The sequence below is a fragment of the Dinoponera quadriceps genome, unplaced genomic scaffold, assembly GCF_001313825.1.
Source record: "Dinoponera quadriceps isolate SergipeBrazil2010 unplaced genomic scaffold, ASM131382v1 scaffold588, whole genome shotgun sequence".
NCBI lineage: Eukaryota > Metazoa > Arthropoda > Insecta > Hymenoptera > Formicidae > Dinoponera > Dinoponera quadriceps.
Window position 1 is genome coordinate 181,980 of NW_014554802.1, and position 27,964 is coordinate 209,943.

At 34.7% G+C, this 27,964-nt stretch overlaps 5 protein-coding genes across 10 annotated transcripts in view; 2 read left to right on the forward strand and 3 right to left on the reverse strand.

The window, feature by feature from the left end:
- Positions 1-592: 592 nt before the first annotated feature.
- Positions 593-4,910, reverse strand: LOC106742071. 4 transcript variants are annotated; one of them, XM_014614683.1, is made up of 6 exons: positions 4,779-4,871; positions 3,982-4,692; positions 3,321-3,903; positions 3,202-3,204; positions 2,884-3,105; positions 593-2,179 (listed from the first exon to the last, which is right to left on the reverse strand). In XM_014614683.1, the coding sequence occupies exons 2-6, from the start codon at positions 4,687-4,689 to the stop codon at positions 1,164-1,166; spliced, it is 2,532 nt and encodes an 843-aa protein (XP_014470169.1). In that variant the 5' UTR covers positions 4,690-4,692; positions 4,779-4,871; the 3' UTR covers positions 593-1,163. The 4 variants fall into 4 exon arrangements, with proteins under 4 accessions (XP_014470169.1, XP_014470168.1, XP_014470166.1 ...); XM_014614682.1 differs by having other exon boundaries at positions 2,884-3,204; positions 4,839-4,910; XM_014614680.1 differs by having other exon boundaries at positions 2,884-3,204.
- A 913-nt stretch (positions 4,911-5,823) lies between these two features.
- Positions 5,824-11,017, reverse strand: LOC106742098 (protein lethal(2)denticleless). 2 transcript variants are annotated; one of them, XM_014614732.1, is made up of 8 exons: positions 10,792-11,017; positions 10,323-10,567; positions 9,686-9,875; positions 9,300-9,522; positions 8,922-9,127; positions 8,641-8,843; positions 8,368-8,551; positions 5,824-7,991 (listed from the first exon to the last, which is right to left on the reverse strand). In XM_014614732.1, the coding sequence occupies exons 1-8, from the start codon at positions 10,832-10,834 to the stop codon at positions 7,369-7,371; spliced, it is 1,917 nt and encodes a 638-aa protein (XP_014470218.1). In that variant the 5' UTR covers positions 10,835-11,017; the 3' UTR covers positions 5,824-7,368. The 2 variants fall into 2 exon arrangements, with proteins under 2 accessions (XP_014470218.1, XP_014470217.1); XM_014614731.1 differs by having other exon boundaries at positions 8,350-8,551.
- A 374-nt stretch (positions 11,018-11,391) lies between these two features.
- On the forward strand, positions 11,392-17,724 carry LOC106742092 (DDB1- and CUL4-associated factor 8-like). 2 transcript variants are annotated; one of them, XM_014614722.1, is made up of 12 exons: positions 11,392-11,485; positions 12,824-13,627; positions 13,881-13,991; positions 14,073-14,290; positions 14,619-14,762; positions 15,083-15,306; positions 15,442-15,616; positions 15,968-16,130; positions 16,330-16,460; positions 16,538-16,657; positions 16,805-16,915; positions 16,977-17,724. In XM_014614722.1, exons 2-12 carry the CDS (start codon positions 12,928-12,930, stop codon positions 17,115-17,117), a joined length of 2,238 nt encoding a protein of 745 aa, XP_014470208.1. In that variant the 5' UTR covers positions 11,392-11,485; positions 12,824-12,927; the 3' UTR covers positions 17,118-17,724. The 2 variants fall into 2 exon arrangements, with proteins under 2 accessions (XP_014470208.1, XP_014470209.1); XM_014614723.1 differs by lacking the exon at positions 11,392-11,485 and adding an exon at positions 11,492-11,574.
- Positions 17,725-22,094: 4,370 nt separating this feature from the next.
- On the forward strand, positions 22,095-22,716 carry LOC106742052 (uncharacterized histidine-rich protein DDB_G0274557-like). Its single transcript, XM_014614642.1, has 2 exons — positions 22,095-22,201; positions 22,412-22,716. The coding sequence occupies exons 1-2, from the start codon at positions 22,095-22,097 to the stop codon at positions 22,662-22,664; spliced, it is 360 nt and encodes a 119-aa protein (XP_014470128.1). The 3' UTR covers positions 22,665-22,716.
- A 1,586-nt stretch (positions 22,717-24,302) lies between these two features.
- LOC106742053 (glycine-rich cell wall structural protein 1.0-like) overlaps positions 24,303-27,964 on the reverse strand; it is a 9,719-nt gene continuing 6,057 nt past the window's right edge. The window contains exon 7 of the mRNA XM_014614643.1: positions 24,303-24,445. Within this exon, the coding sequence (XP_014470129.1) occupies positions 24,303-24,445 (143 nt within the window). The remainder of the gene's footprint in view (positions 24,446-27,964) is intronic.

Below are 27,964 nucleotides of genomic sequence, written 5' to 3' on the forward strand. Positions count from 1 at the left end.
GCGGTAATACGCGGCGTTCTCATCTGACCGTCGTCGGAGTTCGCTTCCAATTGGACGATCTAATCGATTAGGTGGGCCGTTGTATCATTGGTGAAGCGTTCAACCAATCTGGAGCTCGCGATATCATACCGACGAATCCACGTGGTCTGTTCTTTTTAGTTGAACAGGCTGTTCGAGAAATTTATGTACATACACTGAATGGCGTACGTATGAAATTCTTCAGTGTACATTTTTTGAACTAGTGCAATAAGTTCAACTAAAAAGAACGGATTAACGAGGGATCAATATGGCGACATACGAAGTGGATTTTTTAAATTTGAATTTTCTTTCCGTCAAGAAGCGTTATTATGTAATTTGAGTGAAATTTGCGATTCATTAATAATACTATCAATATTTATAATCAGACTTTGTATTTAAGATTATCTTAATTTCATCTTAGATGGACTACATAAGGTGACCTTTATGCAATATCTTGAGATGAATTTAAAACAATAAATAAAATTATATCTTTCTTAAAATTAGTTTTATTTTTAATGTAAATAAATAAAACAAAATAAATTCTTTTATTATTAAATCTTATATTTATCTTTGTTTTTATACAGGCCCATATTCTGAACTCACTTTTATCGATAAAAGTGCCTTAAATGTGGTTTCTTAACCAATTAAGTGGTTCCTACGTCACTTTTAGAAGCATTTTTATCGATAAAAGTAAGTTCAGAATATACCCCACACGGCACACTTTATCTGAGAGACGTCCTACAGATATCATTATGAGATATCGCCATAATAACCATAAGATATCCTTAGATAGTTGGATGTTGATATCTTACGGATATCTTAACCAAAAGATATCCGAGGAAACCCAAGAAATATCGTAAGATACATTATTATATACTCAGGTAGCTGACAAATACATGTCATATGCTGGTCATTTTTTAGTTACTGAACGTCATTTGTACTAATATATTGAATATTCGAATAGTAATATTCCCCAGCGAGAAGTGACTCATCGAATCGACGTTGATTTGATCTACATTTTGAGCGTCAAAAGTACATCATTATATAAAACAAAGAGATATGGCGTTTAAATATTGTGAGAAATTTCTTCGATAATTTGGGATATCCTCACAATAAAGTATACTGTGTTATTTCACTGTGTGTTTTTATGACAACGATACGCGTTCATCGTCCGTTAAAATGTCATTTATGCCATTGCACCATTTAGAAATAAAAAGCACCACCATATACGATATCAGAAGTTTTTTCAGCACATTATGGTGCTGTTGACAGTTGAGCCAATGTAAATCCATTAACGTATACAGTTCGATTTCTAACATCAGCGCCGTATGATGTAGATAACATACGTTACTCATTATCTGCGCCAGTATAACATCAGCATCCTCGAAAGTCTTCAACAAACGTTCGCTGGGGACCAACTCGGACTTTGTCGGATCCGAGATAAGATTTCTACATATTTGGCATTCTTTAACATGCGAACTTCTCATGATTCTCCTCGCTATAGAACTGCAGATATCATCATAATTTTGTATTTTATCTGACAGCTTGGTCTTCGTCTCCAAGTCTGACAAATTTTGCGTTAAACCATCATCATTGCTCGCATGTTTGGCTCTGCAACGGATGAACTCTTTTAACGTGAACAACAGCGGCCCGTCTGTTTTATTCTCACTGTTACTTCCCACAATACAACGTGACTTTAAATTGTTGAGTAGTAACGTCTTGAAGGAGCTCTCAAATTCCGAACACGTGGGCTTGGCGTTCCTCTCGCCAAGGGATCTGATTTGTCCGAAGAAATGCACGAGCGAATCCTGATTCAAGATTCGCGGCCTGAAGTGCTTGAACTTGTACTTTTTTAGAATTTTCCACAATTTACGGAATCCCTGTAAAGTGGATATCCAGTTTCTCAGGACGATCGATTCTTTCAACGGTTTCTTGTCTACGGGATCAACAAATCGCATCCTGCGTAGTCTTTTTATCGCTTTCTGCCAAAATGACAAATGCGGGCTATTGTCTGAAACAGCGACTCTCAGCGGTTTCTCTGGTTTCAAGGTATGTCCGTTTACAGAGTCGAACAATCGATCAAAAAATAATATCATTTCTGCTGTGTCGAGACCTTCCTTTTCCGGCATTTTTAATGGTCCGTAAATTGTATTTACATGTCCTAGGTGTGAAGAATTGAAGAAATCAATAAGATTAATAATTGCTAACCATTTACAAATAACACATTACGAACCGTATACATAAATCTGTCGTTAAAATTTAAGTAAATTCATGTATATACACAGAATTTGTGCAACCTTGCTGCAATATAATTGCAATGATTTGTGCTGTATGAGCATCTATACATGAATATTTTCAATAATTAATCATTCAAAATATTGTTTGCAAAATGGTAGAGGATTTTCTTGCTCAATTCAATCCGTTCTATGCCCTCACAAAGTTTGTCGGGACACCCTGTATATATAACATAAAAAAGTTACGTATATATTTCCTCTTATCATATATATATATATATATATATATANTATATATATATATATATATATTAGTTAATTGAAACATATTTTGCAAAATTTTACTACACGTTGGAGAATGCTTTCAAAAAGTAAAAAAGTATTTTAAACTCTTTGTATCTTTTAATAAGATACTGTCGTTACTTCTTTCGTTTATATTTGATTGTTACAAGTACAAAATTGAAAAAAGTTATTATTATGCTTTCTTGAGTTTTCAAAAATTGTTTTTTTTTTTATTTTTTACTTATTTTAAAATGTTACCAGATTCCGGAAGAAATTTTTAAAGAAAGAATAGTGGTTCGTAACATGTTAATCACTTTACGGGTATTCATAACTTCGTACAAATGTATACCTTTCAACTTGGTATGATGATGTATGAAACCACCCATCGTCATACTTAAAACTTGCGTAACATTTTTAACTTTTTTAATGTTCATCTTACTCTTTATTACATGCTCCATAGTGATTTTCGGCATTAATCGATATACGTTGTGAGTTAGATCCATACGATATGCTTGCTCGATAATCCGCCACGACGCAAATTTTCGCTCTTCTCTCTCCGCACAATCAAATTCTAGATTATAGTTTAATAAATTGTTACGTACACCTTTGATGAGAGTCGGCGGATCATACAATGGAATTATAGTTTGGTTTTTTATTGTTATATTACCGTCTAGAAAAATGCAAAGCAATACATTTTTGACTAACTTCACTCCTACTCAGCAGCTATGTTTAAGATAAAAGTAATTGTAAATTCTGACGTAGTCACTCATTACAAAATGCACTTACAACAGCGTTCCCCTCGTCGTAACTTCCGTCTTGCCGACTCGAATTTCAGTTTATTCACAGCCGCCAGATTTCTCTTTCCATTTTTGCATACAAAAGCTACTAAGTATAATCCACTGTCAATTATAATTTTGGAAATAGTTTTGATCGATTTTGCAAGCTGATCAATTTGTGTAGCACCATCGCAGAGATAATATGCCAGTGGAAACTTCCATCCATTTTGTATGCCGCGCACCATAAAAACCATCGCATGATCAGCAAATCGTGCATTCCTCCTGCCCCCAAAGTCTTCGAAACCAACAATGTGCTTCTTTTTTGCATCATAATCCAAGTGAGGTTGTAATAATATTTCGTCCCACATTAAAAGACATAATTTATCTTTCTGTTTCATCACTTTTACTTGTTCTTTTAAGCGTCGATTTATAAAATTGATTGGACCAGGATGAATGTTAATTTTCTGAAGTATGGACCGTAACGTATGTGTACTGGGCAGATCAAAAACTTGTGTTAGGCATTCGTAACATTTACTGAATTGTTTCATGATAGACAAAGCTGCAATCTTCTCATCTAATGTGAAATATCTATCCTATAAACAGAATAAGATTGATTTATCAAACATCTTAATTTTTATGGTGGCACGGTATATCATTTCTCATGTACATGCCTTAGGTGAATATTTGGTTTTTATCTGCATTTGAACAAATGTTCGTTGAGTAGGTGTTAGCAAATACAATAATTTTTTTATAGCAGGACTTTTGCTATATTGATTGGCTTGTCTTATACGCTGACGGAATGACAACTGCTTCCTTGATACAGCTTCTTGTTTCCTTGTCAATATATAGGCAATTTTATATAACTTCCACATTTTTGGCGTAAAACGATGAAAGCATTTCATATGTTTATCGTATAATGTTGGATCTTTTGGTGAAGAAAGTCCTGTCTTTGATGAATTTTCATTCGTTAGGTTAATAGTAATGTTTGGTACTTTTGACATAATTTGTTTATATCCTGCTGTTTTCATTTCTGTGATAGAAACATTTACAGCTGGGGTGCACACAATTTCTGTCTTAGAATTTTCCACTGTCAAATCTGCCTTTGAATTGTCATTATTGTTATCGTTATCTGGCAAAAATAATGATGGTACAACATCAGGTTTTAATCTTCGCAATCTATATATTGAATCATAATCATTATCCGCAAAATGTCTATAACATACGACACACTTTTTTATTTGCTCCTCGGTCAGATGCTTAATTTTCACTGAATAAACAGCAGTCTTCCACTTATTTGCCATAATTTCATTCTTGGGGAATGAGTGGAAGGGTAAATGAATCCCTGAGGAACATCCCAAAACACAACATTGTCTACCCATAACCTGAAATAATAAAATTACTATTATAAACATTTAACTTTTCAATATATTTATTTTTCCCTGTATTTCCACATAATAACTGTACTGACTACTGTTATAGATGACAATTATACACTGTTTTTACGACTGCTGCAATTTTAATTTTTTACCTTGGATGTTTACTAATTAATTTTCTCTCTCTCTCTTTCCTTCAATATGGTTATAGGCAACTTAAAGAATATATTACCCCCAACATCATTAGGGAAAATTCACAGCTTGATAGGAAAGGAGGTAGTAGAAGAACAGCAACCAATCAGAACTCGCGCTGGTGGTCGATAATCACAGTCGATTATTTGCCTCACATTCGACTCTGATTGATCAATTTCTTAAGGCTTAGAGCTTAAATTCTCATTGTGGACTCCGCATAATAAGTGCCCTGATTTGACTTTTTCGAATAAAAATCTTAAACCGCAATGGCTAAAGCATTAAGCACTCTGCTGAGAACAATACAAAATAATTGGAAGAAATCGTTGTTCGGAACTGCAGCTCTTTCGTATGGAATTTTATATGGCAAAGAAGTATATATATATATATATATATTGGATCTCAGGCATCTTAGACTGCCGCATATTTTACAGGTTTCAAGATTACTATTACGTTTTCCAGGAGGAACTAAAAAATAAAATTATACGCCGTAAGAAACTTACTGTATGTCATTTCTCGCCTATAACGTCACAAAAGCAGTTTAACTGCCCGGAATAGCCGAACTTTAATAACAAATCTTAGAAATTTTATTGATTTTATTTCAGAAGGATAAAGATCGGATGTTTTACATCGACCATGAAGAATACGATTTGAAGCCAATTCAAATTAGATTACTTCCACAATCTATAACAATGTTTAGTCCCGAAAATAGTAAAGACGAATAAAAAGAAGCAAATGAGCGCAACTTATTTCGCGACATTTAACGTTCACATCGCGATGTTTGGGTTAAACATTTTTGTCGTCTAAACACGACATAGGAAAGAACAAAGTTGTGTATGAGCCTAGGTATATAAAAAAATATTTTTATAATTTAATTAAATATAATTACACACACACACACACACACACATATATATACACGTTTTTTATAAAAAAAAAAGGGTAATTTATTGTATAAAAAATATTTTAATTATAATCGTCAACTTACATTAAATTTAAGATAAAGATTTGTGTATTATTTGCATTAGAAATTTGATTTTGCATCAGATTACACTTAATCAAATCTGTTTTCCATAAATCTTGGTTTCAGAAAGTTGCAAGGTACATATAGCAAGTGATACTAAGTTTTAATATTTTGTTTTGAACTTTTTATCACGTTGTAAATCAGACCATAGGAATTTTCTTATCACTCTTTAACCATTTTCATAAGCTCTACTAATCTTATGATAAAATATCAATATAATTAATGGAATCAAAAGGACCTACTTGAGTATGAATTGATTAAGATGTGTTCATTGTCGTATAACTACAGAGCGCTTAATCTCGATCTATAGTAGATGTAATAAGCTTTAAACCGTAAGAAATTGACTAATCATAATTGATTTTTCCCCTATAATTCGACTGTGGTTGGTCAATTTCTTACGGCTTAAAATTTACTACACCTATTGTAGATCGGGACTAACTGGACTCTGAAGTGTAGTCTACAATGGGCATTAGAAGTATATTCATAAGAAGAATAAAAAATTGTCCAATCATAATATAAGGAGAATAATCGACTATAATTGGTTAATTTCTTATATTCTTACTTCTTATAAACATTGGACTATCCCGGGATAGCCGATCCTTAATTATGATTGTGTAATTAAGCTACTATGAATTATCATCTTTTAGTTAATTGAGCTCTCAATTCCATCAATTATACATCAAAGTTTTTGACAACTTCACCTGTGAAATTAACATATAGAATGTTTGAATTTTTTTAATGCAACACACTCGCCGTATGCAGGTAGAGCCTTCAACAGAACAGAAAGGTATCATTTCTTGTGCATTTTGCCACATTCTTTGAATTCATATGCCAATCTATCTTAATTTATAATTAATATTCTTTCCTTCCTTCTCCTATTGTCCGTATCCGGGCGTGGTGACCTTTCTCTCATCTGCCTGCGTATACGCTGATTATACACAAGTATGTGGGACCTACAGTTTAACGCAGGTTTCGAACGGCAAATTTTTTCGAAAAGCGTTCATGGCAAAGATACGCTCGGTAGGTTGCCACTTCTTTCCGAGAAGAGACACGAGCATAAATATTTTTGGTTTCCACCGGTACACCAGTCCACTATACCACGCTCGCGCTCCTAATTAATATCTATTAATAAAGACGTTCTATAATAAAAAAAAAAAACGATATAGGATTTTTCTATTCAGTTCGAAGTGCCTTCAATCTGCAAACGGGGGTGTGGTATTTAAATTCAGAGATATCCTATATATCAATTTCTTTTATAATATACGTATATTAATATAAAATACTTTTTTCTCTCTCACACGTATCATCGTTGGCAAATTTTCGAATACATCTTAAAGCTTCTCTTGTTTAACTAAGGAATTGTAACACCGGGAATATGCAAAAAAAAAAATATCAGCGATGGAAATCTGAAGTGAACAATTTTAGCCACCATGGATCTTAGCCAAAATTCCATTATAATTCGATGTCTGTTGTCATTTCGAATCTATACTTGTCGAAGGCACATTATTACCATCTTCGGCGGTGGAGGGATCCTTGTCGCAGGTATTGAAAGCTTTGAAAAAGTATAACAGAGGGGACACCGGATTCTTCGTCGCTTTTGATACTTTCGGGGAATCGTGCGATCGCATCCTGAAAGTCCTTCGAGCAGGTGCCGTTCTGCTCTTAGGACTGCACCCCAGAGAGAATACACCAAATTTCTGATCGTATCTCTCTTTCCTGAACTTCGTCAACCAATCGACGTCCTTCTTCTGCTTTTGCGGCGATATCTGAAGCAAGTGCGGCGCAGTCCCGTCTATCACGAAATTCGGTAGGTTCACCGTAGGTGAGGAAAGGACGTCTGTATTCCGCTCGTTCGACTCAGTTGCATTATCCGAACTGGAAGTGCTCTTGTTGTCTGTGGTGAATAATAATCTTCGTGTACCACGACATTCCGTGCGCACTCGTTTCGTCTCGCCGACAGCAGACAAAACAAATGGGAGATTCTCCTCGGACCTTACTCTTGCCATCATTTGAAAATAACTGCGTTTACTTGAGACGGGTGTATTATTTTGGTCCTCTCTATGATTGGCGTCATGCTCGTTGCTGGGAGTGGCACCTGCGGAGATTAAACGCATGGCGAGTTCGCCGGATGCATATTAAAAGTTGCTACACTTACTTAAATGTATATAAACATTTTGAATAATTAACCTTTCACGTAGAATTTCATCGTTTGCGCCCTTGATGGCAAGACAAAAAAATGATCGGATTCTAAAGGTATTTAGGGTTAGTTTTTCAGGTCGAAGACTGAATATAAATTTGAGGTGAAAATTTCAAAATTCAAAATGGCGGGCCTAATATGGCGAGCAAAAAATCTATCCGAACGTTATGAAACCTATGATTTGCAAGTTTTTTAGATCGCTAATTACAAATTCTGAGTTGAAATTTTTATAGATTCAACGATAGCATCGTTTTACCCGAAGCACTGCCCGAACCTGGTGTCCTATCGCAATGTAGAATATCGGTGGTTGATGGAGTAGTTTCAGTTCTCCTCGTATATATACATTCTTCCATTACAGGCTGAGCTCGACCACATATTTCCACTTCTTCGTTCTCTACTTTGTGCTCATATCCAACTCTCCATATTCTGTGGTAGGAATCGTCCGAGCAAGTCACTATCTGAGAACGAGATTAGATCAATATTGAACCTCATAGCTATGTGAGAAATTACCGGCTGTTAATGGATAATAATGAAATATTTTGGAAACCTTTATGTCACCCACGTTGCACCAGGTGATACAAGTAACTTCTTCCCTGTGGCCCAGGAGTTTGATTAACGGTCTACCCGGTTTGTTGGTACGCCAAATGTACGCAAGACTGTCACTAGATCCGCTGGCAAGGTAGCGACCGTCGGCGCTCAAGCAGGTTTTTACGTAATACGAATCATTTTGATGCCCGTAAAACGTCCCCACTGTCGCAGAAAACGAAAAGTTTTACTTGGTCTCGCTGAGATGAATATTTTTTGACTCAAAGAAGAAGAAAACATTACCAGACTCGTGACCAGACGATGATAAATTATAGGCATATATAACATGGTCCATGCAACTTGCGTATAATGTAGTCTTGGCTGGACACAGCAACAGAGAGGAGAAACCGTTCTTGGAACTACTTCCTGCATATTTAATTTCATGTTTGGCAAGTGGTTCCCTTTTATGGATTGTATAGTTCTTGCGTAGGTCCCATACTTTAATGAAACTGTAATAGAAACATGTTACTGATATCTCTGTATGAAAAGAAGTTCTACAAGATCTGAGATATTTCGTTTTTTACTCTCTAACATATTGAACATATCGCTCTGTCTAAACAATTCGCAAATCAAAGTGCGTTTAATTTTTTCTTATACTTCCAAGTATAGTAACAATCTTACCCGTCGCCCGCAGCACACGAAATTAACGTAAAGTCATCCTGAAACGTTAAACCTGTGATGCTTTGTGATCGTGACGGTTGAAGTAACTTTGGTTTCCTTTTGGTTGCCCTACCAACAGGATGTCCAGAGGTAATGCAATTATCTGGTCTGGGTTGGTCAAAATGGCTGGCTCTGATGTCCCATATCATAATTACGCCATCCCTAGCCCCCGTTGCAAAAACCGCTAAAGTTTACAAAAGATGTAGAAAGATTCGAAATTACACAATAAGTTGCAGGCAAATAATTTAATTTTTATTTTCTATAAAGACACCTGTTTTTATTTTTGTGAATATGAGAAATCATAATATTGTATAATCAAAATTGATAAAGCACTGCAGCAGATATACCTTTATCCTGATGACGAAATGCTGCAGTTTTTACACTTCTTGTATGTGCATGAAAACAACTCAATTCTTTAATTTGTGACCTTCCAAATGTACTGACATCCCATAAGCGTGCTGTGTGATCCGCTGCTACTGTAACCAGCTTCAATTCTCCAGGCATCCAAGCAAGATCAAAAATTGCATTGGCATGTGCCTTAAAAAATAGCGTACTCATGGTTAATATTTCTGAATATTTTACTATCAAGTAAAATTTTGCAGCTTAGCAAATATCAATGGTGATATCAATAATAGTGATATCAATAATTTGTTACAAATATAAAAAACTAGAAGCGACAAAATCTGATCAAGGTAAATGTTTGGAAGCACTATTCTATTAAAAACCGCATTCTGTTTTGTAGTAATCAACAAATTATAAAAAAAATGTATATCTTTTTATAACTTGATTCATTGATTACTACAAAAAAAAAACAGTTTTGGTGGAGTAGTGTTTCCAAACATTTACCCAAGTAGCAAGAAGAGCAAAAGATTTTTCACATTCTTTCTTGTGTGATAAAAAGTTTTCTTAAATTTTATAAAATTTAATTAAATTCTGTAAAATTAAATTCTATAAAATTTTCACTCTATAAAAATAAGTAATAACCTGTATTCCACCTAATGGCTCATTATGTCTTCCTTGGACTGTTGTATCTTGAAGAGCAATATGTCCAGTTTCATTTGCCAAACCAAGAACTTCCTCGTATCCTGGCTTAGTGGAAAAGCTACACGCAAACACTAGTGGGTCAGAATAAACATCATACCTGTTTGTATTCGACGTTATCCCATGATATACATCGTTATACCAGCATGTCAAACGATATAAAGGAATATCATAATCTCGTAATGATTCTAAAAAGAAGAATTAAACACGTGAATAGAATTGCAACATATTCTTAAAATTTATCACGAAATTGGTCGTAATGTATAAATCACATTGTAAAAAATAGTTACGTTTAATCAATACTGATTTGTTAAAATTGTGCAATTTAAATGGCCATTATTACGATATGGATAACTTCTAAAACACGAATTTGAAACTTTTGTAAAATTTATATTTTTATTTCATTATTCACCTAGTCCGCCCTCTCGTCTCTGTAAAGCATTTACTATGTTCATTTTTTACCGACATTAATATAATATTGAGATTAATTTGTCAGAGTCAGTCTGAGATTGCCTGTGTTCAGAAATTACTCAACCATTGTACAACCGTTGTGTTTTCTGGACGCGAACATTGTTTATATCTCTAATACACACGATACTAAACGCGGGTAGCTCTCACTTTCCGACACTTTTACAGCATAAAACTTCCGAACAAATGTAGAGAGGTTTCAAGCATTGAATAAAATGTAGACGGGGGATACACAAGACTAGGGATGGGCAAAATAATCGATGTTTGAAAAAACATCGATGTTCGCTCATTGCGTTGTACGAGTTTGTCGGATATGCCGATTGGCTGTAGGATAGAGAATTTCTAGAGTCCTTAATATTTTCTCTAGATGCAATACCATTCTCAGTGAGTGATGTTTTTTAAACATCGATGATTTTGTCCATCTGAAGAGCTGAAATTTTCATTGCAGATTGCCCCGTTTTAAAGTGAGACAAAATATATATGTTTCGCCTTAACTTATTGCATCAATTCAGCTAAAAAGAACAGACCAGATGTTTCTAAACCTGGTAAGCCTGATATATAATACGCAGTGTGTACGTTCCATAAATCATTCTGTAGCGAGCTGACCGAGTTGATTCTATAGTTGTACGTATACACATGTAAGTTGCATACCATTTTGGCCATTTTAGCAGATTATTTCACTTTAACGGTATACATAAAGAAACTGCGTGAATTCATGCAACACGAGGTAATTGCGTCAATTTTCGTGACATTGGATATCACGGGCGCGCATATGGTCGGTGCATGTAACTAAACGTTGAGACGTTGATCTGCAACGCTTTTCCTTTTCGCGAACAATAAGTTTGTACATACGAACGATAGTTCTCCTAAATCAACAATAACATTATGCGAAGCGTACTCCTCGAGGAATGTTGAGTATCATTTTCTCGTGACATTGAACTACCCTTACTATCTGACATCACATTAAAACCATATTAAAACGTATTGAACACCTATTATAAAGTGTTAACATGACCTTCATTCCATCCACAGTTAAATAAATGTATATTAATTCGAGGCTGATATATGTAGAAATAATTAAATCTACTTACGAAGTATTGTTATAAATACGACGTTTCTCGAGGATAGGCTTTATTTATGGATGTGTATGCAGATATAAAATGTATGCATATATGTATGTCATCAAAATGGTTGATATAAGTTCTATGGTATATATTCACATATACATATATATATGTATATATATTTTGAAATGTAAATACATGTAGATTTTTCAAATAATATATATTCATGTATATATGTATGTATATATATGGAAAAGTATTTTAGAAAAACCTATAAATTTCTAAACATTTGTGGTAAAGTTTCATCTAGTTTCATGATGAAATTTAATTTAATAAAATAATTTCATAAAGTATCTTTATAACTTGATTGATAATTTGTCTATTTTTCATTTATCACATCTTGTGCTGCGCGGGTCACTGTTGGTTTATACTGAATTTTCTGTTCAGTTCTGGTACTTAATATTTTGGTCCTAAAATAAAACATAATAATAAAATCATCATCATCATCATCATCCTATTGTTTCTTAACAGAAATGTGGTGACTTTTCTCTCTCTCTCTCTCTCTCTCTCTCTCTCTCTCATATACCCGTGTATAATCAACGTATGCATATGAGAGAGGTCACCACGCCCGGGCAACAGGACTGAGATGGATGTTAATATTACACACACACATATATTCTTTTATGTTTCCTGATGTTAGAAATATGGAAAATATGAAATCCTTATAATGAGAAAAATATTTTATCGACGTCACATAGATTTTATCGGTTGTTGTTGATTTTCACACATGTATACGTTTCATTAATAATATTAATAATAATAAGAGTTTGTAATTCTTATATACGTGTGATTTTATGTATTATATATAGCAAGTATTCTTAAGCATCTTGTTAAGTAATGTATTATTTTCAGATAAACTCAACAATATATCGCGCAACTATAAGTATCACTTAGAAAGAAATGAATATTAGCATCGTGGACAAACGAAGGAAGTGCACTTAATTTTTGTCAAGGATATGGATTCTAAAAGCAATACACATAGCATTAGTAATGATTCTGAAGGGAATCTTTCCGACATAGATGACGCTGAGAGCAATCAATCCGATAACATGCAATCAAGTTCTTCGAAAACTGAAGATGTAAATAGTCCTGGTAGTAAATGTGAAAATATTACTACCATAAAGGATGTAAGCCCTGCAGCGGGACAGAGTAATAATGTTGTGCGTAAAACTATGCAAAGTGAACCCATGAAACTTCCTCTACAAGATAATTACCAAGGAATTGACGCTCATACCGATGAATGTGATAAAAATATGTTAGAGGAAGTATCGCTCACTACTTTTAATGCAGTTGATGCGTCAGAACCATCTACTTCACGGGACGATAGCCCATCTTCTTACCATACTAAAGAGCCAAATGCGTTACATGCAGATCAAAACAAAGTTAAGAGAAGTACATCAATGGAAAATTTAGGTGATAATTCGGATGAAGATGCAAGTAAACGGCAGAAGTTAAATGATAGCGCGAACAGTGAGGAAAATGCGATTGATGACACGTTAGTAACGTTTCAAAAAACCAACTTGAAAGTGAGGTTGCGGAATTATCGCAAGAAGAGAAATGTAGCCAGCGATAACGGAGATAGTTCTAGAGCTACCGTGCATAATGAAACAGTCAGAGAGGCTTCTATTCTCGATGGAGACGAAGATTTATTATCAAGTAATATATTTTACAATACAACCTTCTTTAAGACGTCTCTTGATAATATATTACAGATATCTTGAGGACAATTTAACATTTTTTTTATATCGTCTTTTATACACGCATATTGTCTGAATATTGTAAGACTTCAAGTATATCCTACTTGTATTAAATGTCTTTCAGGTGATCTCTAAGATGTGTATTTGGCACTTATGTTCGTCTTAGTAAGTATTAATATATATATATATATAAATGATTATTATGATTTCAGGGAATGTTGCATCTGCCAATACTAACAACGAATCAAATAGAACTTCGGAAAGTCGCGAAGGAGGCTCGGAAACAACTAGTGACGGGACTGATCGATACGAAAATGAAAGAGGTAATTTCATATGTTCATATATTTCATGTTTTTCTCTTTCTTTTTTTTTGTAAAAACAACACAGTTGTAATTTTTGAGTAGGTAATTCGAATGATTGGACAACAACTAGCGAGGATGAAATAGATGAAGTCGAAGTGCTTCGTAGTCTCAAAAACGAAAAACCGCCACCCAACTTTAATCTAGTATCGGAAATTATAAGCCGCCAAATAGGTAGCAATCCGTTGTTTCACGAAAAGTTTTATGGCTCTTTACACGTTGTAGAGCGGCTTAAACTGCTGCATCAGCTTAAAGAACATCAGGTAGAATTAATGTTATGTACAAAAGATGCGTTTTATCATTCTTGTTTGATGATATACACAATCTTGGACTTTGGTTTCACAATATAAAATTTCCGACTTTTGTATTGATGAAAAATTTTAGACATTGAATATGAGTTTCACTTACATTTTGGATTTACTATTATCACAATAAACTTATTAAATAAGCTTCTTTCTTTGCTTCTTTTCTTTCTTTTTTTTTTTATCTCTTGTCTTGGCTCATGCTTTCGTCGACTTTTGTGTTGCGTGTCACAATTGTTATCTTGTGTCGGTATTTGTATCAACAAATACTAATTAATAGCATTTTTAGGGTTGTGTAAATGCCTTGAATTTTAATCAAAAGGGGAACTTATTGGCGAGTGGCTCCGATGATTTAGCAGTAGTTATCTGGGATTGGGCTAGAGGGAAGAAGCGCCATTGGTTCGAAAGCGGTCACAGTAGTAATATGTTTCAGGTACGCCGGTGGCATCTCATTCTTTAGCATCATAAGTTTCCACGCAAATTCTTCAGGCTGTCAATAATTCTATTCCAATTCACGATAGACCGTGACGATAGTTTCGTTAAATTAGTTAACAAAAATTCGAAAATATGAGGTGCCAGCCTGCTTTACAGCAGCAGCAGCGTAGTCGATTTTATATACATAAATACATAAGGATATGACTTTATACCGATGAATCATATTTTAGAATTAAGATAAATTTTCGTTCCTTCAGTAATTGTCCGAAATATACTTGTTTCTAATCAACTTCGTTTACTTGAATAACACACATTCAGGCGAAGTGGTTGCCGTTCGACATGGAATATCTCATGGCCACTTGCGGCAGAGACGGTCAGGTACGTCTGTTAGATCTTAGACACGAAACGTCGAGAAAATTGGCGACACATCATGGACCGTCGCATAAATTAGCTGTTCACAATGACACGCCTCATGTAATCATCTCGGTGGGGGAAGACGCGAAGGTATTATCGATAGATATTCGAGAGCGTAAGCCAAACAAGTAAGTGACATCTATATGACAAGAACTATGTGTGTTTGTATTATACGTTGTGTTCTCATACTGTGTATATCGTGTATACCTTTTATTAGTATTATTATTTTATATAGTATAATAAGTAAATTCTTCCTTCTTCAGGTTGTTGGTGGTAAAAGATGAAACCTCAGAGGTGCACACTGTGCAACTGTACAGTGTACATTCTAATCCTTTTAGTAGTAACGAATTTTGCGTCGGTGGCCGTTCTCATTACGTCAGGGTGTACGATCAACGAAAAGTTTCGACGCCTCTTTATAAATTGTGTCCCGATCACCTGGTATGTTGCAATCGCAGTTTTATCATAGTGAGGAAGAACAATTAATGAGAAATTCGATCACCACCACACCGGATTGGTGCATGCTGAAGGCTGTTAATTTTTGCCATGGAGCGTATTAGAGATTCGTGTAATCGATGCGACGTTTAACATTTCTGTTGAAATAGTCGAAAAGAACATAAAGATATGATTGGTTATACGCCAACGACAATTTACTCGCGTAAAATCTGAGACTGTACGATCAGTTATTCGTCGCATTGTCTTTTACATTTCATTGACTTACACTTGGAAATGTTTATTATTTGATTTATTATTCGATAGTCCTGGTACTATATATAGTTTAAATGCATTTAGACGGAGAATAAGTACGCGCATGTCACATGCGCTGTATATAATTACAACGGAACCGAAATCCTCGCATCATACAACGATGAAGATATATATCTGTTTGACAAGTTGATGTCGCCATGCGTGGATTACGCGCACAGATATCGAGGTCACCGAAATAATGCAACTGGTATGATACACACATATTTTACAATATACTTTTTACACACATTTTATAATATATTTTACACTGTTATATTTATTTAATATATAATGTTTTACACACTTTATTAATATATTAATTATACATGTATATCTTTTTCTTCGTAAATTGTTGTAACTCAATTTCTTACTTTGAATATGTTAAATCACTTGTTTTTCAATTACAGTGAAAGGCGTCAACTTCTTCGGGCCTAAAAGCGAATACGTTATATCTGGCTCCGATTGTGGCAACATATTTATTTGGGATAAAAATACAGAGGCTGTTGTGCAATGGATGAAAGGCGACGAGCAAGGAGTTGTGAGTTCTTACTTCATGAATTTGACAGATTTTTCGATAAGATGGTGAATAATGTCGCAATTAATATCTATCTTCAGGTAAATTGCTTAGAAGGTCATCCGCATATTCCTGTTCTTGCAACAAGTGGATTGGATCATGATGTCAAGATATGGATTCCCTGCGACGACGGACCTCCGAAGATGGGAGACTTTGCTAAGGTATGCGCGTATATAAACTTTATGCGTTACTTTATACCAGAAATTTCGCACATCTCGGCCAAATTTCAGCTGGCTTCACTTTATCCCATCGCTCTGCCCCAACCGTTAGTTCTCTCGACTTTCATTTGTTTATCTTTGTTTCATAAGTGCATTCGAAAGAACGCGAGAAATAGGAAGCGCGAAAACGAACCAGACGCATTCGACGGCCAAATGCTTTGGATCTTACTTAGGCACATCCGCCAGTCAGAACCAACGCGGGTAAGCGATAAGTAGAATGTCTCGCGATCTAGAATTGTCTTCTTATCATTTTCTTTCCTAGCGTCGCTTTGGACGTCATCCCCCGGCTGAAGACAGCGATGATGAGGATGATTACGTATCCGATGGCTCTTCGAACGATAATTCGTGGGAAAGCTATTCTGAAGGCGACGATATCGGAAGATTACAGTGCCCTCCGTCTTAAAAAGCTGTTGTGCATAATTATATATAATTTGTTGCAATGGAGAAATTGCGTAGCATCTGAAAAATTAATTTTGTCGTTTTGCAATTTTAAGGAATATAATTTGCGGAGTGTATAGGAAGAACAATTATGCAGGATTTTGTCGCAAATCTTGCACACAATATCATTAGTCTTTTTTATCAGCTCGAGATAATTAGTACATATACTTAACTAACTATATATATACTTAAGCGGTTTACGGTTGCATTGTAATTTTTGAATATACGTTGAACAGATATATAAAGACTGCTATATTGATAGACTGTATGATATTTAGATAAGAAGAAAAAAAAAAGAGCATCGTATTTTATAATAGTCGTGCAAAAGATTGTAAAACGCGCTTTCTTTTCTTTATTTATATTTAAAAATACCGTGGTTACAATTAACACTTGTCTCATACAAGTAGGATTGTTTCTTTTTTAATTTAGTTGATATATTGATGTACGTTTAGTCGATAATATTAATTATACTTCTAAGGGTATGATTAATCGTAATGTGATAGAAAGATACGTTGTTACGTTGTTCTAATGATTTATAGTTGTATCTCAATATATAATATATTTAAAAGTTTCGACCACACAAGCTTATTTAAAAGATAATTCCGATATTTTCTTCGAAAATCATTCTTTTATGCAGCCGAAGCAAATGGTTAAACATTTACTGTCAGCTCCGTCAGACCTCTTAATCATGATCAAAAATGTTTGTAGACATTTTTGTTATATGTGTCTTCCCTTTTAACTATGGTCGCGTTCCAATATTCAATGTTTATTCAGTACCGAAAATATCTAGTGTACGTGACATGAACAATAGATGTTCAGTAATGCTGGTGAATATCAGAAATTAACCTATATAACCATGGACTATCAGTCAGCATTTTTACGATGTTTCACTAAAATATATACAACACGTATGTATGTATATATTTTATCGAAGCGGGATTCGCTCGAAAAATGACAAAAGTGTGTGGAAAATAATGGGGACTATTTCGAAGATTATTCGTTTTTTGTGAATAAATATTGAAAAATCATGCTAAAAAGGTACCAAACTTATTTATACACTTAATAGACTTAAAGGTTCAACATAGAGCCAAAATTTAAACTCGGGATTTTACATGCTTTTCTGCGAAGAAACGTTCTACTCACGCGCGACCGACCGTAAATCTCAAAACGCACGAGAAATTCGCGTCGCCGAGCGCACACTGGCGAGATGCAGCAAAACAAAAGTTACTCGACAAACGCGTATCCACGATATTTACACAATTCCGGATATATAATTATGATTTCATCGACCGGCCGCTCCTATTTATTTTCGTTTTTTTTTCGTTTTTTTTTTTCTCGATCTACCCGTCCTGTCTCGAAATACGCAAAACTGTGTATGTGTGTGTGTGTGTGTGTGTGCGTGTGAGAGAGAGAGAGTTACGAAACGCTTTCTCCTTGTATGATGGATATTTTAAGTATGCAGCTTGCACCACTTCCTGTATCACCGGACCCGCCGTACCGCGATAGACGAAACAAAGAAAAAAGTGATTTGTGGATGTAATTGTGGCGGAGTCCGTGTAACATACAACACGACCGATTACCTTGGTCTTAACACTGAGCTGCTTGTTTAGAGAACATCGTAATCGGCCAGAAAGCGGGAAAACCAGTAGGAACGCAGAACGATAATCTCATATGCAACCGGTTTACTTAATATATCACGAAAAATCCAAGACTGTGAAGCAAGTCTCGTCTCTCTCTCTCTCCCTATACCGTTTTATAATAAATAAACAAAATGAGATACGCTTTTTATGCGCATCGCATATTATTGGCACATAATCATTACTTACATTATTTAATTATTTCTTGACGAAATATAATTGTATGAGGATAAAAGAAAATGAAATCAAAGGAGAATAATATTAATTCCGAAGTTATGAACTATTAAACTAAGATATTGTTTTCTAATACGGTGTGAATGTTTTTGAGAAAATAGCAATGATATTATATATACGTGCTTTGCTGTTGCCTTTGGGATTTTCTATTTGTTGTCGGGCATATTAATTAACGCGTGAAGTACAACGAAACGGAAGGAAGTTTACTGTTACGAGAAAATGCATCGCAATGTGCAATTAGGCATACGCAGTGAACCGTTTGTTGCACATAAGGTAAATAAGAGTGTTTATCATGCTTGCTCGCACTTTCGCTCGTCCAATGTCGATCCGTGTTTACGATCAAAGATATTACGATTAATTTTCCGTAAAATTCCGAGCACATATTTGAGAGGTCATGCATTATATCATCGCGGTGACTATGGTTATGCAGATGCTAGGCAGATCGCTACGTCATGTTATATTCGAGCAACGAATCTTATATTTCGCATAACTCTAACTTTTTTCATCAAAATCGAACGAGAATCATAGGATTTCTCTCCGAGAATCGTGGCATCGCTGTTTTGACAACACCGAGTGAAATCTACATTATTTATTAATGCAAACATGATAATGAGTCTCGTATACTAAGGCACACGTATAACATCATCTTCCAGATATATCGATAGAATATATAGCCATGTATTGTTCTCAAAGTGAAATGACGACTTAGAAAGTAATTAATCATATTCGTCTTTCGAAACGCGATTGCGAAACATAAGAGAACTCTAGAAAAATATAATTGAATAATATAGAGGATATTTTGTAAATACTATCCCATATTTTAAGAGTTAATTTTTGAAGTCATATTATTATTAAAAAGAAAAAAAATAAAACACATAGTCTCAAAAGTTTTGTTTCAGAGATACAAGGGTGTTAAAATAATTCCATAAAATTATCACTCCTCTTTTTAATAGCTCCTAGACGAAAAGAGATTTTTTTTCAAACTTTAGCCAGTAAATTGACAGGAAATTATCTTTACGTTTTTACCTGTATGGTTGCCGTTTTATAAGAAGTTAATGGAACGAGATTTCGGTAGCACATTATTGTCCCAAAGCTGTTCGCCAATGGACGGAATCAAATTTTTTTTACAGGTTTTTATTATTTATTAATTATCTACAAAGAGTACTACTCTTGGTGGATTTCAATAAAATCATTAGTTTAAAATATATTTGTGAAGTATTAAAAAAAAAACGATAATTTTATAGAATTTTAATTCTTGTATCTTTGAAACGATATCTTTGAGGTCATATGAACTTTTCTTTATAAAATGACCTCAAAAATCAACTCCTAAAATATTAGACATTACTTAAGAGATATTTCCCCCAGTACACCTCTGAACAAATATTACTTTCTGGGTCGACAGCAATTGTCGTTCGCTACGTTAATGTAACTAATATCGGTTCGTATCAATTACATGTTAGCATAAGAATGGATGTTCCATATGTTCCACGTGACGTAAGGCGAATCTTAGTTGCTTTTATACGATGTTGATGTAACCGCGTATAATCCATCAATTTGCAAGTTAACGATGAAATTTATGTTTCTCGGAGTTATACCGCGCTCTCATTTATTTATTTGCGGAAGTATTTCTCCTCCGATTTATCGACGATTGAAGCGGCGGAATTGAAAGTAAATTCACAAACATGGATTCATATACGAATTCAAGATTCGACGACGTGTATGCTTATCGAGAAGATGAATAATGTTGTCATCATTGCGACGTCGACAAAACGTACGTCGCGAATCATTAGTTTTTCATTTTTCTTGAAATCGCTGTAAGACGCAGGGCCTATCCGAGTGTAGGAAAAGAAATTGCTCCGATTACATCGCGTGTTACGTATTACGAAAACAGACATCTTCGAGCAAAAACCGATCATACATACAGACTCGCACGCTCTCATGCACACACGTGTGTGTCGCAGCACTGGAAGCTCCCTACGCACATCGGAGAGTTACGCAGCACTCCGTGCGTTCACGAAACGAACGTAACGTGAGCCTTGCGTTTCCTTACTTTTACGTAACTCGTGATCCCGAGCCACTTTGCTCTCCCACCCTGTGTGTAATTTCACTGGGTGGTTTTGGTCATCGACGGGTCTGTCCTTTATAAACGGACATCCTCGACGGTTTAAACACAGACACTGTATCGGCACGTTCGCAAACGCACAGCACCGTCGTCGTCGCGAATTTTTTTCGGAAGTAACTCGACTAATTTCGAAATAAGCCGAATCGATGATGCGCTCCTACATCGTAACCGTGAGTGTATATTACAATATTACAATATATATATATATATATGCATATAATTATTATTTTGTTACATTCAAAATTTTGACAAAGTTCCTCATTCGTCCTGTGGCCGTCAGTGTTTTTCTAAATAACACGGAATATACTGTACGCAACTAAGTGTGTATGCAAATTGTGCGCGAATTTTGTGACATAAAATTGAGCTTACGTTAAGAGAATTAATATATATTATTATATAAAATAATATACAATAATATAAATAATAATAATTATATATAATAATTATTATATTGTTTTATTAATATTTAATTCTTAATTTTTATTATATATAATAAATTAGTTAGTACTTTGACATGTATCATGGAGGTCATGACCGTCTTGAGTAACCTTCAGAAGGTTCTATTTGTCGCTCGTTGTTGGTTAAAGTGAAAAAAATTTGACTTGTTCTAGTAATTGACGCTTAAATCTCTCGCCTTACTAAATTAATGAGTCTATTTTATAACAACAGAATATATGTTTATGTAATAATTCTTATATTTTATATACACAAAATTAATATATTCAAACTAATGTTGTAGTTTCTTTACGTGACATTAAAGTCTTTGAAAGAAAAAGAAACTTGATTGTACTGATCGAGTCTTGAATCTAAATGACTGGTTACGGTCGTCTTTTGAATTAAAAGTAAACATCGCCGCTTTATAATTGCATGAGCCCGCAAGAAGAATGATGAAACATGAATGGAAAAAAAAAAACGTTGCGCATTCGAATGAGTCCGCTGTATGAGTACGATGCATTTTCGATGTCACAAACAAACCTCTCGTCTCGTTTTGCAGTTGCTCGTGTTCGGAATAATGACCGTGGCTTTGGCGTCGCCGTTACCAGGTTACAGTCATCAGTGAGTACAATATTAATTAAACGTAAACTCATTCGTTCGCGGAGAGGTCGTAACATTTTTTTCTTTGATGAACCTCTTTCAAAACTCGCTAAATCAGAAAAGCGTCGCAAACGTGAACATCAAGTGTATTGCTGATTCTCTCCCTCTCTCTCTAATTGAAGAAAACAAATTTTACAAATTAAATACGACATGACAACTATGTGATTTCAGTAACCACCATGTCATTCATGTGCCTTACCATGTGCACACGGTCCATCATCATCACGTGAAAAAGATACATGTACCGGTACACCATGTCGAAAAAGTACACGTTCCTGTTCCGGTTCCGGTGCATCACGTCGAAAAAGTACCCTTTCCAGTACCGGTGCACCACGTAGAAAAGGTGCATGTACCTGTTCCAGTTGTGGAAAAGGTGCCTGTACCAGTTCCTGTACATGAAGAGAAGGGTGGTGATTGGTGGTAGAAGGAGCGCGTCGTTTTTGATTTGTCATTGTTATAGGTCTGTATTTGTGTTATTCGACCGAGCTTGTAATTTATTTTTAAAGATAAAGCGAGAGATATTTTTTAATAACGGAATTTTTGTGGCACGGTTTTAATTGATAAGGTTTAATTATTATTTTTTTTTCACCAACATTCTCCGATTCTATAATATTATAAAATTCTATTAAAATTCTTTATTATATTAGTTACTATAATTATGTTATTGCAAAATATCTAGATTTAATTATTGCTATTATTGTGTGCGAGGTGTTCAAAACATTTTTTTCCATGCACTTCGAAACGCCAGTAGTTTAATAAGAAAAAATTTCAAACAAAATCATACATTTAATATCTTCTGTTGAAAAAGAGCAGTAAATTTCTAATCGAGGACATGAATATGATTTTAGTGCAATCTAACTTCATTATATGAGCAAAGTGTTTGCAGCAAATTTGATCAGAATTCCATATAAAAAATCATAGACATCTGCATTCGTGTTTCAGCGACACAGCCTATTGACAGGCAATTCGAGCAGATTGGCAGCAAAAACCGCGCTGTGCCTAACTGCACGCAACAAGATCTGCTCGGTTTGCCTATCAGCAGGCTCCGTCGCATTTCATTCTGGTAGCAGTTTGGCAACATAATTTGATAGAAACAGATTAGATTTATTGCCACGAAAAATTTATAGCAGACTTTGCTCGAAATCTGTCTGCGCAGATTTGGCTATTTGGGTTTTTTGCTATAGCGCCTAAATTCAAATAGCTAATAAATTTAGCTGTAATGATAGATACTAGCTGTTTTCTATTTCCAAAATTCATTTTAGTTGCCACAGCTTTATATTTTAGATTCGAAATTTTTTCTCTGGATGCAATATACTTAACGGCACTTGAACGGATCAGGCTATCGTGGAAAGGCAAAGTGCGAGTAAACAAAATCTAATGAAATTCATTCTTCATTGCGCAAGCATTGACAGGAAACGGTTCTCTCATCGACTATGGAAGAGTGAAATCGAAATCGAGTGGTATAAAATTACTCGAGCCATCTATTAAACTTTTAAGAACCAGCACCTTAGCATAAGAACCAAATATTTTGTATACACACATGTGTACTCGTGGAACAAAGAAATCTGTATATATTTTTTCATCAAGTTATTGTAATTATTTTTATACAATAAATGTTTGATAAAATATCCCAATAATCATTTTATTCGTATTGAACAACCTTCGGAAATTTTCCCGGGTTCTTGTATGCATTTGCGTGCTTTCGTATCTAATTATTTCCATTTTTTTATCAGCGGTACATATATTCTCCATAATTCTTATTTTTATATAAATTTGTATTATTTCTTTAAAGGAATATACCAAAAGGGAAATATATTTCATTTATTTATATAATTATTGCTGATCGTCGCATTATTTATATAATAAATATAAATATGTCCATAGAAGTCGCAAAAAAAGATTGTACGGTAAGAAAGTAGTTAAATAGTATATAAATACGCTTTATTTTGCATAATTAACAGCGAAACATAATAACAAGTTGTGATTGGAACATTGTCCACTGGCATAATCGAAAAGCTCTACTCCGTCATTGATTAATGAAGAAACTGCAAAACAAAATAATTTACCAGCCATCATGCTCGTCATGCTCGTGATGATCATCCGACTTGACTGGTATGTAAATCTTCTTTGTATGTGTATGGTGATGTTTGTGAATATGATGCGGCACATGAATGATGAAGTGCGCACTGGAAACAATTTTCTTCTCTGAGTATGTCGTGTTTTGAATATTAAACTATATCACAGGAAATGAAACTGTACACGTAAAAAAAAAAATAAAAAAAGAAAACACTGAGATAAAAATGCCAATGCATAGACACGTACAATCTTGGGCATTTTTATTGTTTTTGTCCTTAAAATATTAGTATTTTAACATGTGTAAGGGTACACTTTATCCCTAATCATTATTTCGACAATGGAAAGATTTAATTATTCTTTTCATGTTAGCAGCAGTGTATATTCTCAACCGTAGAAAAAGTTATTTTGATAACAACAGAGTGAGGATGATTCTCCTATATATTCTTCGTTAATATTTTAAATATTTAAAGGCTAGGAAAAATAATGAGAATATCTAATGTTAGGTGCGTGTCCAGGCATTGAAATCTTTACTACAACTTTTATCGAGAAAATAAAAGTTACTGTTCGTGGTGACCGCCGGGATGCGCCGATATTAATGTTACTGTGATGATCAGCAACACTAAAAGCTGAAACAGAAAAATGTTAAACGAAATTTAAGAATTATCTTCTTCTTCCTGTTTTATCGTAACGGCAAAAGCTAACCCGGAAATACCTACGACTTAATTTTCATTTGAACTAAGGAAAAATGCATCGATCAATCTTGTCTTTCACGATAATAGCTAGAGAAAGCGTGAATGCTACGATTACATCTCAGCGTTGCCGAGAAATCGGAATAATAAAGCGGAAGCGGTAACGCTCGGAATGGACGTGTCGTAAAATTATAATCACGAGATGAAACTGAAATTTCAATGCTAAAAAGGCTTCTCGCATATCATCGAATTGTCCTGAGAATACTTTTTTAAAGTACAACTAAATTTGATTTGAAAAAAGGTACTGTTGTCCTATGAACAATCAAAACGTGCTTACGATAAACCGCATAAACTCGAATTTATCTATCTTTAAAAGAAAGCAACAATAATTCACTTTAGATAGCTGTCACAACGAAACCAATTGAATGAATCTGTCTGAAATTTTACAAGTAGAAATTTGATCAACCATGTCAGTTTGATATTAGTGGCGCCATATCATGTATTTTCCAAGGACTTATCAAACGACCTTTGTAATGGCTATGAATGCAACGGTTAAATCGCAAAACCGACACTTTAATGAATAATCAGCCAGTAACGAACTAGTAGCTAGTTAGAAAATTGAATCCAGCCTGTACTAACCCTTCTACACTAATCTATTACCTCCCCAATCAATTTTTCTCATTAGTGCTAACCTTAGACTATTTGAAGCTAAAAGGATTTTTTTTTATGCACGTATAACAAAAATTCTTTAGTTCAACAACGACTTTTGCCTCAGATTTGGACGCAAAAAGTGAAGAACAATTCATATTATTGTAAAATCATATTCTCGAAAGAGTGTAGTCGAATTTTTTCAGTCTTTTTCCAAGCCCTTTAGAAACACAATCAGGCGATCCCTTATGACTAGGAAAGCAATGGAAAACAACGGAAGGCTAGTTAGTCGTATTGTACAAACTCACGATCATTACCCAAAAAGTGCATTATCGTTACCGATGAGTCGTTACTGAATCGTCGCTAAAGAAAAATAACTTTTGCAGCCACGTTACAAATTACTTGTCAATCCTGCAAGGTGGGATGATCAGTGACATTCGCGTATCGAAGGAACGATTCACACTTAGACTTGACACTCACATATGTTCCGTACTTGGCCATGCCTGCGCGGAATGTACATCCAATTATTTCGAGTCTACGACCGTGCAGGGACTGACACTAAGGGACTCATTGCCGAACAGCTTTATAAACAGAAGCATAATCAGTGAACGGAAAACAGTTGTTAGGCGCGCCCCACCTGAAGGATTGCTTTTACTGAATTACGATTATACGAAACCTGACGTGCGCGCGTTCGTCGTGAAGGTGATTTTCGCGGTCCTTCCTGTCGCAGCTCGAATGTTCACGCTTCGATGCTCGACGATAAGTAGCAATGCTTTTCTCGCATATGATCCCCCACTGCTGATTATTCGGAAGTGTCGAAAAGCCGGAAGTTCTCTGGAATTTTTTCCGCGAGAAGGGAAATCAACCCATTGCTCTTTAAATAAATGATGCGAATATTTTGCTGACATAAGAATCGCAAGAATAGGAAGTAATGAAGAGAAAGTAAGGAAGATCGGGATAAGAACGTGAGAAATTATATGTTTTCCCTCTTTTATTATATCTATATAATGTCGTTGAAAAAATGAACGAATCCTTTTTACGTTCCAGCGAAAATGATTTATCGCAGCGATTTATAAATTGCGCGTTACTTTGCGAAAAAGCGGTCGCAAACAGCTTTCTTTAAATCCGCAAATTTTTTATTTGTTATAATTTTCGTTGAAATATCTATCGATTGCGCTCGTCTCATGGATTAAGCACATCACGTTCGAGTGATCGGTCCTCGACTATGCTTACGTAAAATATTATACGTACAAGACTTGACAGATATAATCGATCAAAGGTATCGTGTCCTTACGCAGTTATGCACACCGTAACACATCATTTTATGTAAGCATATAAAATTTTTCATTATTTTCTGTTAGCTATTAATATTAATAGAAAGAAATATTTCCACCGCTATATATAGATACAAAATATATTCTTTGACTGCATTCCGTGATCACTAATTGTTTTCGCAATAAAGAAAGTTCCAATTTCTAATCACACGCATTCATTATATTTTTATCGCTAACTTTTTGCTAATTAATGAGCAGCAAGGTCTCTATCCGTCTCAACGTGGCTCCCGATATGTACGCATATGAGTGAAATCGCGCCTCGTTCATTGCTATTCGATTGGTTCTTTCACTTTCCGCTTACTTTCCATCTTGAACTAATCCGACGTCAACATGTTCTTATAAATGCGACTTTATTACGTCGCTCGTTAACAGATGTCGATGTTTGTAGCACCTCGCGCAATTAGTTCCTATTAGGAAGTAAAATTTACATAGGCACGCGGAATGTTCAAAATTAATGACGTGAATATAAATTAGGATTTATATTTATGGATGTTACATAAGAAGAAAAATCGCGCTAATAAGGAGGCCTTTTGGGAGTCTTGAGAGGCGAATTCAGGGATATTTTTAAGAATTTTTTTATGCATAAAAACTAAGAGAAATATAATAGAAAAAAGAAAAGACATTTCGTTAACAAGTATATTCAATGTAGATTTAAAAACAAATTTTATTTTATTTTTATTCCAATTACGTAGTCCAATATAGCGCCGAAGTTAGGCGAACACAGTCAAACGTATTGTAACATTGATGTTACGTTACTTAGTGTTTGCAAGGAAATTTTTATGCTGTTGTTGCAAATTAATAAATATACAGGATGTTTCTTAAATACTGCTCAATATGTGAAATTAATCAAAGACAATTTATAAATAAATGAATATACCAGGTGTAGAAGTTTGAAACCGGAATTTTTTTGTAAAAATTACACGTCTGTTGTTTGAAAATGATAAAAAAGATTTTATTCAAAATAATGTTCATTGCTA

Excerpts from the sequence above, each read along its gene's own strand:
- LOC106742052 (XM_014614642.1), top strand. The coding sequence starts at position 22,095 with ATGCATTTTCGATGTCACAAACAAACCTCTCGTCTCGTTTTGCAGTTG. Across the intron at positions 22,202-22,411 it reads TTACCAGGTTACAGTCATCA|TAACCACCATGTCATTCATG; the intron begins GTGAGTACAATA and ends ATGTGATTTCAG.
- LOC106742071 (XM_014614682.1), bottom strand. The coding sequence starts at position 4,689 with ATGGGTAGACAATGTTGTGTTTTGGGATGTTCCTCAGGGATTCATTTA. Across the intron at positions 3,904-3,981 it reads AAACCAAATATTCACCTAAG|GATAGATATTTCACATTAGA; the intron begins GCATGTACATGA and ends TTCTGTTTATAG. Across the intron at positions 3,205-3,320 it reads ACGACGAGGGGAACGCTGTT|ACGGTAATATAACAATAAAA; the intron begins GTAAGTGCATTT and ends GCATTTTTCTAG.
- LOC106742098 (XM_014614731.1), bottom strand. The coding sequence starts at position 10,834 with ATGAACATAGTAAATGCTTTACAGAGACGAGAGGGCGGACTAG. Across the intron at positions 9,523-9,685 it reads ATTTCGTCATCAGGATAAAG|CGGTTTTTGCAACGGGGGCT; the intron begins GTATATCTGCTG and ends TGTAAACTTTAG. Across the intron at positions 8,552-8,640 it reads GCAACGTGGGTGACATAAAG|ATAGTGACTTGCTCGGACGA; the intron begins GTTTCCAAAATA and ends TCTCGTTCTCAG.
- LOC106742092 (XM_014614722.1), top strand. The coding sequence starts at position 12,928 with ATGGATTCTAAAAGCAATACACATAGCATTAGTAATGATTCTGAAGGG. Across the intron at positions 15,617-15,967 it reads AATTGTGTCCCGATCACCTG|ACGGAGAATAAGTACGCGCA; the intron begins GTATGTTGCAAT and ends AAATGCATTTAG. Across the intron at positions 16,916-16,976 it reads GCCAGTCAGAACCAACGCGG|CGTCGCTTTGGACGTCATCC; the intron begins GTAAGCGATAAG and ends TTTCTTTCCTAG.